This window comes from Dipteris shenzhenensis, chromosome 14 (genome assembly GCF_047967505.1).
Source record: "Dipteris shenzhenensis isolate YYH24624 ecotype China chromosome 14, Dip_SZ_1.0, whole genome shotgun sequence".
Taxonomy (NCBI): Eukaryota; Viridiplantae; Streptophyta; class Polypodiopsida; order Gleicheniales; family Dipteridaceae; genus Dipteris; species Dipteris shenzhenensis.
In genome coordinates, this window is record NC_141609.1 from 43,325,345 (window position 1) to 43,338,631 (window position 13,287).

At 43.6% G+C, this 13,287-nt stretch overlaps 1 protein-coding gene across 5 annotated transcripts in view; it reads right to left on the reverse strand.

Moving 5' to 3' along the window:
• Positions 1-13,287, reverse strand: part of HESO1 (Nucleotidyltransferase family protein) — a 74,670-nt gene that overhangs the window by 15,687 nt on the left and 45,696 nt on the right. For 3 of the 5 annotated variants that reach the window (XM_087384928.1, XM_087384926.1, XM_087384927.1), the window contains exon 9: positions 12,676-12,792. In XM_087384928.1, the coding sequence (XP_087241054.1) occupies positions 12,676-12,792 (117 nt within the window). The remainder of the gene's footprint in view (positions 1-12,675; positions 12,793-13,287) is intronic. The other 2 variants (XM_087384929.1, XM_087384930.1) reach the window with 2 other exon arrangements.

Consider the following 13,287-nt stretch of genomic DNA (forward strand, 5'->3'; position numbering starts at 1 on the left):
GCAACACTCCACCTACCACTGCTTACAAGCTCCTACACAAGCCTCTCCGCAAAGAAACTGCAAGCTTTGACCACGCAATACCAAGATGTTGAGGCCATTCTCATAGATGAAATATCTTTGGTCGGCATGAACACATTTCTTGCAGCGGATATGCAAATGCACGAAATCAAACACAACCATGACAAACCCTTTGAGGCATCGACTTGCTTCTGTGTGGTGACTAGTGTCAAGCTAGTCCAGTGAAAGACGCTTGGATCTTCACCGAGCATTCATCAATGACAACAATGCTCAGCTCAATTTGGAGGTCACATGTTAAGTACTACGAACTAAAACAACCCATGCGTCAAGAGGCCAAGGAATTCTTGGAGGTACTCAACAGAATCAGAGCGGCGACACATACTATTAAAGACATAAAATCTTTGAATGACGCACACCATAGAACCCCACCAGACAAAAGCAACATCCCACATTTATTTTACACAAACAACGCAAAGAACCAACACAACAAAAGCATATTTGACAGCCTACCATATGAAGAGCACATCCTACCATCAGTACACATCAGACACAGGATTTGCAGCAAAACTATCCTAATCCCAGAGGACCCTAGGAAAACATGTGGCTTGCAAAAAGAAGTACATCTTATACCAGGAATGATTGTAGAAATATGCTTTGGCAACCAAGACATCGATGATGGCATCGTCAATGGAGCGGACAAAATTTTCCGAGGCTCAGAAACCCAACAAAAACCTAACCACGTGTGGGTACAATTCAATGACACAAGGGTAGAGGCAAAAGCACGGCATGAAAACAAGAAATTATACAACGCAGAAACAGACAACACATGGACACCTATTCTACGGATCATAAAAGAATTCCAAGTAGAGAACAACAATAGGCCATCTTCTGGTGGTTCTAGTGATGCCCTATAGGCCATGGTATGTGCCTTGTAGGCATAAGTGTAGGCACTTGTAGTGTTAGTGCCTTTTAGGCCACATAGGACACTTAGTCCTATGTGAAACCTAGGACACTTAGTCCTAGGTCTAGGTATAAGTACCTTGTACTTGTATCTTTTTCATTATCTAAGATTTGACGTGACGGGTGTTCTTCTGCGACCCTTTGCTACCTGCACTCTCTCTCTTCTATCCGATCCTACAGTGGTATCAGAGCAGGTATTGCTTTTGTCTTCCAGCTCTCCTCAGCCCCCGAGTCCTCTATTGCTCATTGGGAGTCTGTTGCTCTGCTGGTCGTCACATCTCCAGCCTGTTCAAGGATCTTCAACTACTGTCTAAGGCTTCCACAGCCATTTTCGACGCCATAACTTACCTTATTGCTGCTTTCCAGCAGAGGCGACTACTTCTAGGCCCTGCTGCAGCTTTTTCAAGGTCCCCTATAGCACCCGTGGCCATCAGTCGCCATTTTTTGTGCTGCAGATCCAGGCGCCCAGCTTCCGCAACCTCATACAGAACTCAGATCTACCTTTGCTCCATCTGTACAATCAGTACAACTATACGGACTTCCATATGGATCACGTACAGATCCCGAGTCCCGCCACCATACCAATTGCATACTTGTGCTGCCATACATCGTACACCCACGTACTTGCATCATTTACCGTACAGCCACCGTACTTGCGTACCGTACATTGGACAACCACGTATTGCTCCGTACAACGTACACAGTACCTCTTCCGTATGATCGCACATTCGTACATCGTACGGTGTACTTGATCTGGTACTTGAGATGTCCGTACAGCTAGTACTTCTCTCGAAGACTCCGTACAAGTGTACTTGCACCGTACCTGCTCCGTACGTTCTTCCGTACGGTTTCACCTGCAGATCAGCCATCAACAACTTGTGCAATTTGGGGCTTTTGCAGGACATTGGCAAATTTGGGGCTTTCAGTTCTTTTCACCTCCTTTTGTTGCAATTTCTTCCAAGAATATTGGAGTTTTGGGATTTGGTCTCCAACTTCTTGTTTAGATTGCAATACATTGGGTCAGATTGCACGATATTAAGTTACATTTGCAGGACATTGAGTCAGATTTGCATACATTGGGTCACATTTGCAAAAATTTCAGCAAAATTTGGGGCTTTTCTGCATTTGCCCTCTTTTTGGCCTATTTGCCCTCAATAAATTTGGGGCTTTTGCCAGATTTGCTATTTTTTGCAGTGAACATTGCCTGTCACAGTCACATTTGGGTCAGATCTGCATTTCCCCTTTGATTTGGGTCAGAAATTTGCAGATATTTGCTGTCATTTTTGGACAGCCAGCTTTTTGCAGTGATAGCCTTGAGGCTTTTGGGTTTTCAGGTCTTTTTCAGGGTATCACATTTGCTATGGCTGGGAACAATCAAGATTTATTTGGAGTTCTTCGTGAAGAAGATAAGTTAGATGGCACCAGCCATCCGATGTGGTCTTATCTCATGAAACATATTCTTGTTGCAAAGCATTTGTGGAATACTATTTCTGGGGCTGATCTGAGGCCAGCCAACGCTACAGTGGTTGCCTCTACTGCTGGTCCTTCTGCAGGGGGTACTCCTGATGATGCCTCTTCCTCTAGCACTCCTACTGCTGCTCTTCCAACTCCAGAACAATCAAGATGGGATGCAAGAGATGCAAATGCACATTCATGCATTGCTTTATCATGCAAGAGAATCATTATTCCACACATCCGGTCTTGCAGGACAACAAAGGATGCTTGGGATAAATTGGCTTCTCTCTATCAGATTCGCAATGAAGCTCGTGTTGCATATTTGAGAAGGCAATTACAGGAAGTCAATATGAATGAAGGTGAGTCAATGGATGCATACTTGACAAAGGTCAAGGACCTCATGGAACAGCTTGCCAACATTGATGAGGTGGTGCCAAATTCACAGCTTGTTAGTACCACATTGAATGGATTGCCAGATACATATCAAGGGTTTGCTACAACCCTTCGATTAGTGGCCATGGGTAATCCAGACCACTATTCTTTTGATCAGCTAGTTACTTTGCTTTTGCTAGAAGAGCAAAGTAGAGCTAACAGACAAGCCATTATTCATGATCATGCATTTGCTTCACAGCAGACAGGAAGAGGCAAGGCTTCCAAGCCTATGGGTAAGCCAAAATCTGCGCATAGCAGCTGCAATTCCTCCCATGCATCTAAAAATACAGCAGATAAGGTAAAGAAGAAAAGATGCAACTATTGTCCCAAGCCTGGACATGACATTTCAGAATGCAGGAAGCACATTGCTTCAGAGAAAAAGAAAGTAGGATTGACAGTTAATGCCTCTCATGCTATTGAATCCCATGAGCCAGAAGATGCTTCACATGCACATGCTCTTCAGGATGATTGGGCATGGGCTGTCCATTGCTCATTTGATCCATCCAACGCTGATGCATTCTTTACTGCTAATGGTGCTCAGTCCTAGTACTTTGATAGTGGTGCTTCCAAGCATGTCACTTCTTGCAGACAGTTGTTTCATTCTTTAGCTGATGCACCTCGAGGGGGGACTGTTACATGTGCTAATAATGCTTCATATGCTGTAAAAGGAGTTGGAGATGTGCAGCTCACATCCATTTCAAGCCATCCTATCACTATGACAAATGTCCTTTTTGTGCTTGGCATTGAAGTCAACTTGATTTCAATTTCAGCAATTGCTACTTCAGGTTTCAGAATAATTTTTGATGGCTACAGATGTCTAGTTTATGATCTTCGTGATGACAATGCCATAGTTCTCACTGGCACTTCGCAAAAAGGGATTTATCACCTTAATCATCATCCAGCTGCACTTTCTATTGAAGCATTGGCTATTTCAGATTCACAACTTGCTGAAACTCATCTTTGGCATGAGAGAATGGGCCATCTCAATGATAGAGCTCTTGCAAAGCTACATTCACAGCAGATGGCAAATGATGTACCTCAGACTCACACAGTTTCCAAACATGTGTGTGAGGGTTGTCTTTTAGGTAAGATGCATCGATTTCCTTTTCAAAAGAATTGTCCAAAACTCTCACAAAGGAAATTGCAGCTAGTACACAGTGATGTCTGTGGCCCAATGAGGGCAAATGCCATTGGGGGGTATAAGTATTTCATGACTCTCATTAATGATTTCACAAGATATTGCTAGGTATATCCTTTAAAGGCCAAATCTGAAGTTTTCTTATGCTTTCAGAGATGGCTGAATATGGTTGAGAATGAATCAGGATGCAAGCGTGTCACCCTCAACACAGATAGGGGGGGAGAGTATATGTCAAAGGAGTTTGATGCATTTCTGTCTTCCTGGGGCATTATTCACTCATGCACTACTACTTACACTCCTCAGCATAATCCTGTTTCTGAAAAGAAAAACAGGTCCACAATGGAGATGGCCAGATGCATGCTTAAGGCCAAGTCTTTGCCCAATAAATTTTGGCTTGATGCAGTAATGTGTGCCAACTATGTGCTGAATAGATCACCTACACGGGCATTGAAGACTATTACACCTTATGAAGCATGGAAAGGCAGGAAGCCTTCACTTTCACACATGAGAGTTTTTGGGTCTCTTGCATATGTTCATGTACCATCTCAGCTGAGACATAAGCTTGATGACAAGGCAATCAAATGCATATTTATTGGTTACAGCCAAGAGAGCAGAGGGTATCGGTTATATCAACCAAATACTGGGAAGATTATTGTCAGTAGAGATGTGATCTTTGCTGAACATTCAGCTTCTCCTCTTGTGGACTGCAAAGCAAAGCCAGATGTTGACATGTTTGATGCCTTTGAATCTTGGTTACCTCTGCCATCATCAGAAGAGGATTTTGACCAGCAACACGAGCCTCCTGCAGGCCCTCCACTAAGCAATAATCAGCCACAACCTCATGCTGATTTGCAGGTTTCTCTTCTGGGGCAAAATGATCCCACTACTCATGATGCAGTCATTGAAGAAAGAGCTGTCAATAGACAGCAAAGGCAAGTTCCCAAATGGCTTCTTGATACATTGAGGGACAGCAAACAAGATCAGCCTTCTACTGCCCGGACAAGATCACGGAACAGACAGCATGGTCACAAATCTTGAGTTTGCACTCCTTGCTACAGCTTGCAATGAAGAGCCTTTGTGCCATAAAGATGCTTTTGACAGCAAAGAGTGGATGGATGCAATGAAAGCTGAGTTACAATCTATTGCCAAAAATGACACATGGGAATTAGTAGATCTCCCTCCTGGCAAGCATGCCATTGAAACGCGGTGGGTCTACAAATTAAAAAGGAAACCTGATGGCAGCATAGATCGATACAAAGCCCATCTTGTTGCAAAAGGGTATGCCCAACAACAAGGCATTCACTTTGAGGAGACATTTGCTCCCACATCCAGGATTACTACCATTCGATGTGTCATTGCCATTGCAACCCATCATCATTGGCAAGTGCACCAACTTGACATCAAGACCGCTTTTCTTCATGGGGATTTGCAGGAAGAAGTCTATGTCACACAACCTCCTGGCTTTGAGGTTGTTAATTCTGAAAATAAGGTATGCCGGCTTAGAAAAGCCCTTTATGGTTTGAAGCTGGTATGCCAAAATTCATGCACACTTACTATCCCTTGGTTTTCAAGATAGTCCCACAGAACCCACTCTTTATGTCCGTGGGAGTGGATCTGATTTTTTAGTGCTGATTTTATATGTGGATGATATGCTCATTATGGGCCCAGATACTCAGCAAATTGCAGCTTTCAAGGCTGATTTGCAGCAGATTTTTGACATGTCAGACATGGGACGGCTCCATTATTATTTGGGCATTCAGTTTGCTCATGTTGAGGGGGATATCATGATGTCTCAGTCCAAGTATATTGGACAGCTCCTTGATCATTTTCAGTTTGAGGATTGCAAGCCAATCTCTACTGCACTGGACCCTGGCTTCAAATTCTCAGCTCATGATGGGAGCCCACCATGTGATATCACTCTTTATCAGCAGGCTGTTGGATGCCTTATTTATTTATGTCACACCAGACCTGACTTGCAGTATGCAGTATCTCAGCTCAGCAGATTCATGCACATGCCCAGTTCACAGCATTGGCAGGCAATGAAGAGAGTCTTCAGATATCTCAGAGGCACTCAGGATTTAGCCCTCTTCTATGGTGATCAGGGTTCACTTACCATGCATGCTTACACGGATAGTGACTGGGCAGGATGTTCCGACACCAGAGTGTCACATACTGGCAATTGTTTTTTGCTTGGCAATCCATGTATCTCTTGGCTCAGCAAGAAGCAGCCAACAGTTGCCACCTCTAGCTGTGAGGCTGAGTACATGGCAGCTTTCACCGCTACAATAGAGTGTGTTTGGCTTCGACACTTACTTACAGATCTTGGTATTTGCCAGACATCCTCCACTATTGTCTACACTGACAGCCAGAGTGCGTGCCATTAACCCAGTGTTTCATGCGCGTAAGCATATTGAAGTTCACTATCATTATGTTCAAGAGCGGTTGTGAGCAGGAGACATAGAGTTGTCCTATCTTCCCACAAAGGACAACATAGTAGATATGTTTACAAAGGCACTTCCTCGTCCCAAGTTCTAAGTCTTCCGACAGGCTTTACACTTGGTTCCCTTTGTTACATGATCTGACATCCCTTGTACATTCATAGGTAGCTATATCCTTTTGGATGAACATGTGCCACCATGACCAGAAACTACCAGGTATTCTGAGACGTTTCCAAAGTACTTCAGCCCATCCCATGGAGGGGGGTTTGTAGGCCATCTTCTGGTGGTTCTAGTGATGCCCTATAGGCCATGGTATTTGCCTTGTAGGCATAAGTGTAGGCACTTGTAATGTTAGTGCCTTTTAGGTTACATAGGACACTTAGTTCTATGTGACACCTAGGACACTTAGTCCTAGGTCTAGGTACAAGTACCTTGTACTTGTATCTTTTTCATTATCTAAGATTTGATGTGACGGGTGTTCTTCTGCGACCCTTTGCTACCTGCACTCTCTCTCTTCTATCCGATCCTATAGTGGACTAAGTGTCCTATGTGGCCTAAAAGGCACTAACACTACAAGTGCCTACACTTATGCCTACAAGGCACATACCATGGCCTATAGGGCATCACTAGAACCACCAGAAGATGGCCTACAACAACCACTTGAATACAATCACAAGGAAACAATTCCCAATACAAGCAGCATCAGGAAGAACAATTCATCGCTGACAAGGCCTTACCATGAGCGCTCTCGTATTTGATCCCAACGGTATCAAAACACACGGGTCTGGTCACAACAACATCAAGTCTAGGTCTGGCCACACATTACAAGAAGAACTTGCAACTCCTGCAACACTTCGACCAGGTTGTGAATGTCTTCTTGCAATATTTCAAACAACAACGAGGACGAAACTGTCAATCATCAATACATACAAAGCCCCAAGGACAAACACACAAATCCTCGCACAGGCAATGGAAAGAATGATTGCCTGTACACCGGGGGAATCGACTGTCTACATTATAGGAGACTTCAACATCGACTACAACTCAAGGGCAGGGACGGCGGTCACACTAAGGACATTGCTACGTAACCACGGCATGCAACAACTGATAACATTACCAACAACAATTTACGGAAGCACAATAGACCAACTTTGGACGAACGCAACAACCAACGAACAAAAAAGCGGTACCAGCTACATATACTGGACAGACCATCGGTTGCTTTACACGACAATACAACTCTAAAGGCCCATCCACCTTAAACTAAACAAAACATTGTAGGGTAGGCCCCCTAAAGTAGCTTTCTTTTCTTTCTTTCTTTCTCGCACCAGAGGACACACACCCCCCCAAAACCCCCCTTCCAAAACAAGGGACCCTATCGCTATTGATCTACAAAGATAAACAAGTGGCAAATTGACCGAAAACTTGCTTGTTCTACTTGGGAATAGGACATTACCAAAATGAATGCTTGGATGCTTAGGAATGGGATCGACAACAATGAGCGGAGTGGCAAAAGTTGACGGGGAAAATGCCATCGATCTACAAAGATATATGGGACGTGGGACAGCCTTTCAATTATTTTCTGATAGAAGTGCCCTCAAACCACAAGTAACAACAATGTTCACCTTTACATCAAAGTCAAGGAAGAACACCTACCAAAGAGCCAAGATTCAAAGCTCTTCTTCGACACACTCACTCATCACTCCAATTTTGCTTTAGAAGGAGGTGGATTGAGTACCCAAAAGAATCTCAAATTAGGCATGGAACATCTTTGTGGGATATACGCTACAATTGCAAAGAGAGCCGACAATGAGAGTGGTGTGGCTTTCGCTGCAAATTTAAGGACACACGAGCAAAGTAAGGCATCAATGTGGATGATTTCCAACACAATTGATTTGCTCAGTTGGGGTAAAGCATCATCTATTTCCCCGCTTAGAAAGTCAATGAGGCTACCTTACAGCAACAATATACCTAGATGAATCCAGGAACATTCCCAAACTCATCCTCTAAAAACACAACATAGTGCAGTTTCAATCTCACGAGAGTCACTCATAAGATTGAAAACCATAAACTCCATCACGCATAGCAGGGACTAGCTACTATGACATCCCCACTGACGTCATTAGCTCTCACACATACAAACCCACACACTTACACATACTTGAGCATCCATTTATACAAAGTATGCTCTCACACATACAAATCCACACACCCACACATACTTGAGCATCCATTTATACAAAGTCTTCATACTGAGTCTCTATCGGCACTCCGGAGGTGAAGGGCAAACTCAGCCATGACGAAGGCTAGCACTAAAGGAGAAGGCTAATAAAAAAGTAGTCCAAATCTCTTCATTCAAGCTACAATTGCTTGTGAAGTCTGAACGATTTCATTTTAGTCTCTCCCAAACGAGCATCTAAATCTAAATCTAGCTGATAGAGCAATGCCTAATCATTCGGGAAGGGGAGAACTCCAAATACAGACACAACTTTCCTATTTGAGTATCCTTCCACATCACACGGTGACTTCTATATAGTTAGGTTCTCATAATTTTAGAGTGCAAAAGGCTTTTCGCATAAACACTTAGACTTAGAGAGAGCATGTATAATTTGCTCCAGAAATTTGAGGGAAATTAAATAGCATGCCCTCCTAGAATGTCCAATTTTGTTAACGTTGTAGGATGTTCTATATTATAGGGACAGAGCAGCATTGCCAATTGCCTCTCGAAAGATGATTGCTATCGAGGCTTTCATGATATAAGTGCTCCAAGGTCATGTCCCTGGACATGACAGCTATCACGCAGATAGAGCTTAGATGGTTTTGATCGGGTGTGGAATATAACAATACCACAGTTAGTAGGTATGCTTCATTTAGTTATGTTCATGAAGAAACTTTGTAATGACTATCCAAAGGCCTCACAAGCCGTTTAGCCTCCACGGACAATAATAAAATCTAACATTATATAACATCATAAGGCTAGAATATATCCAATCTTACAAAATTATAGAACACACAAAAGAACAAAAGAAAGAAGAGAGTTTGTAAGCGACCTTTGAAAAAGTTAAGCATAAAAGACAGAAAATAACAATGATAACTTAGTGAGCAAAGCTACGCTTATGTTCTCATCAATACCCAAGCATAAGCTGCCATCCAGGTTTTGAAAGACCCGGGAATCTCTTAATTAGATCAACGCTTACTAAGCTTTGAAATCCCACCAGACATGCAAAAAAGAAGAGACAAAGAAGAAAATAAGAATAAGAAATGCGGAGAGAGAGACCCATACACAAAGCAAGAGACTCCACGAGTCCTAAAAACTACAGGACCATTACGATTGGACATGTTATGATTAAGATCTATGCATCAATACTCGACGCAAAGGTTAGCCTGACCGTAGAGCTTCGAGGTTTCAGAGCCATGGTGTAGGCAAGCTTCCAGGTAGATCATAGGACCATGGACCATATACTCACACTCAAGGACGTCATTGAGGAGGCTAGGCCACAGAGACCGAGGGTGTATTGTTGCTTTGTGGATTTTTGCAAGGCTTTTGACATGATTGCCGAGAGGCTAACTCATCATACGTCTATAGGAGTTGGGGTACGATCAGGAGATTATCTGGGCAATCATGGCACTTTATGAGAGTCTCGGGTAGGGTTCGGACTAGCACAAGATGGACAGAAGAGATCATGAGCACTATTGGGGTCAAACAAGGTTGTCTGTAATCACCGACCTTGTTCGGCCTCTACATAGATGAGCTTGAAACTTTTATTGGGACCCCAGGAGGGACTGGTTGCTCTCTAGCTAGATCCTTGCTTCAGACACTGCTATATGCAGCTGATGAGGTCCTACTATCTTTCTCTACAGAGGGGCTGCAACGACATCTACACGGCACTACATACATTCTGTGAGACACATGACTTGAAGGTCAACCTTGGTAAAACCAAGGTCATGATGTTCAACACATCCCGAACAGCCATGCACAGAGAGCATTTCACTTTGGTGGGTTGCTAGTGGAGGTAGTTGCATCTGATTCCTACCTGGGGGTCCTATTCTCTGGTCAGATCCCCATTCCTCAAGTAGTCGGCGAGGCAAAGATCCAGAGCCAACAACACGACATACCCGACAGAGAGAGGATACCCAAATCACACTCAGGGACATCCCTTTTGTGTTCAAACTCGAGACACAACCTACAGGAGTTACTATGTCCCACTCATATGTAGAACTACAGCCACACGACACAACCGGACCGCTCTTGGGGATAGCCGACAACACTCTATCTATAACCTGGAGCTGGAAAAAGAGTCGACAATCGATTGGGTCCCTGTACCCACTAAGGGTGCCCTCCCCCAATCAGGGGGGAATTTGCTTTATACTAGGAGAACTGAGAAATACAAAGAACACTCTTCCAGAGAGCACGGGAATGCACTTCTGAAGAGCTCACTGTGCACACGTATAGCAGACCCGAAGACCTGAGAGGCAACACCGACCAATACCAAGACCTTGATGCTGTCCACATTGACGATGTAGGACGCTTCTGCAAGGCAAGGGAGAGGCTTGTGCTGTCTACCAGGAGGTAGGGTTACTGCGTGAGTGAGAGAGTGAAAACTAGGACTGATAGATCCTATGAGAGAACTGAGAGATGACTGAAATATAGAGCTGAGAGTGAGCTGTGTAAACTATAAAAGAGAACTGAGAAAGCTGAGAAAACAGTGTCCAAACCTCTCTCCGTTTGCTGGTCCAAACCTCCGACTATTGTGCTGCGTGGTCACCTTCAGATCAAGCTGAACTGATGGCCAAGGGACTGAGGCTAGAGCAGGGCCAGATCTGAGGATCTCCGGGGCTGCACAAGGAGGCTGAAGTGGGGCTGTAGGAGAGCTGAAGGCAGGAGCACTGAATGACAGCCAAGGGGACCTTTTATAGGGCTGAAACTGAGCCAACCCAGTCTGTAAACAGCCGAGTGGGTCGGTCTGTTTTACAGACTGGTTGGCCTACAACCAGCCTATAAAAGCCCTCCCTGGCTCATTTGCCAGGGGAGCTTTGGGCAGCCTTTGCAGGCTGCCTTCCTTGCTTACCTGTCCAGCCTTTGGGGGCCCTAAAGGGGCTCCTAACCTAGGCTAAGACCTAACCTATAAGATGAAAACACTTAACCTACTGTTCTCCAGTGAGTACTAGTGAACAAGAACTGAATTACTGACTTGACCTAAGGCTAAGAGACTGACCTATGTAGCTTGTGCCTAATTGTTCCTGGACAAGGGCTCACAAAGGGGTCACAATATACGACAAAATCTCCTATCTGGGAACTATAATGCACTTGTCGATGTAGCCAGTGTGTCACTTGCACCCAAGCGCAGGGGTGCATGTGACAGACTGAGGATGAAAAGAAGATGAAAAGTCCAGCTTCGTCCCCATATTATCAAATAATGCTCTCCAGAATAAACTAGTTATCCTGGTGTCTCCATCACTAACCCATGGTGCTTGAAGATCTGTGCCAAAAACAATCGGGCCATGTGATCTACCTTACTAGTTTTTCTTACTATAATGAAACGGGCCTGCTTGCTGAACCTGTCAATGATGGTCCATATCCCATCATTCCCATACTTGAATCTAGGAAGATCAAAGATGAAATCCATGGCAATGCTTTCCCATGGTCCCTGCGGTATGGGCAGCGGCATGAGAAGTCTTGGGGTCTTGTGCCTATCATACTTTACCTTTTGGCACATAAGACCTTCAATTATAAACTTGTGAATGTCTTTCTGCATCCCTGGCCAAAAGAAATATCTCTCAATGGCATGTGAATGTCATGGTTGCACATGTTCATCCTGTAGGGATATAGCAACCTATGATTGTAAAGAGCATAGCAGATCAAATCACAAAAGGTACTAAGTTCAAAGTGTGCCGGAAATCTTCAAACTTAGGTCAAGAAAGAGCCTTCGTAAAAAGATCTGCCAAGTTGTCTCTAGTGGGAACATAAGATAACTGCATATCACTTGCTGATAATTTCTCTCTAATAGTGGATCTCAATATGCTTTGTGCGGGCATGGAACACTGGATTCCGTGCAACAGCCAAAGCACTCTGAATGAAATGAATGAATGAATACATACATACATACATACATACATACATACATACATACATATATATATATACATATATATATATATATATATAGAGAGAGAGAGAGAGAGCACACATGTTTAAAACAAATTAACCAAAAAAACCTAAATTCAGATACCTACAGCCATTACATAATGCTTGCTCCTCCATTTCTTACAAGTCGAACTTCTGTCACCCCATTTTCCTGTGTATGTACAGACAGCCAAGCCTTGCAGCCAGAGCCCTGCAACAGAAGAAAACTGCATAATGTCGATGTGAGATCTCTCTCCCTTTCGCTCCCACTCCCTCCTCTCAACCACACATACACATATGTGAATCTCTCATATGGGAATTTTCAACACAAGCAGTCTCTACTAAGACATTCACATACGTTTATTGATGTCATAAGAACAAATGATATCCCCAATATAGTCCACAAGGTGGACTCTGCTTCACATGAGCTGCAATATTAAAATTTGATATTTTAATCATGTATACAAACACATCCTTTGTTGTCTTTATTTTGCCCACAACATTATAAGCCTTCCAAGAGCATCTCACAGTACTCTCTCTTAATCTTACTGCCAATATCTGTCTCCTTTATCATTCTCTCCTCATCTCTATGTGTCATATCTTTTTCTTACGGCAGCTACCATTGCACACCAATGCTATACTTCAAATATCTTTATTGCTAGAACATAGATTAGCAAGACTTGCTCACCAATGCCCCTTGACACAATTTGTCCTAGTTGTAA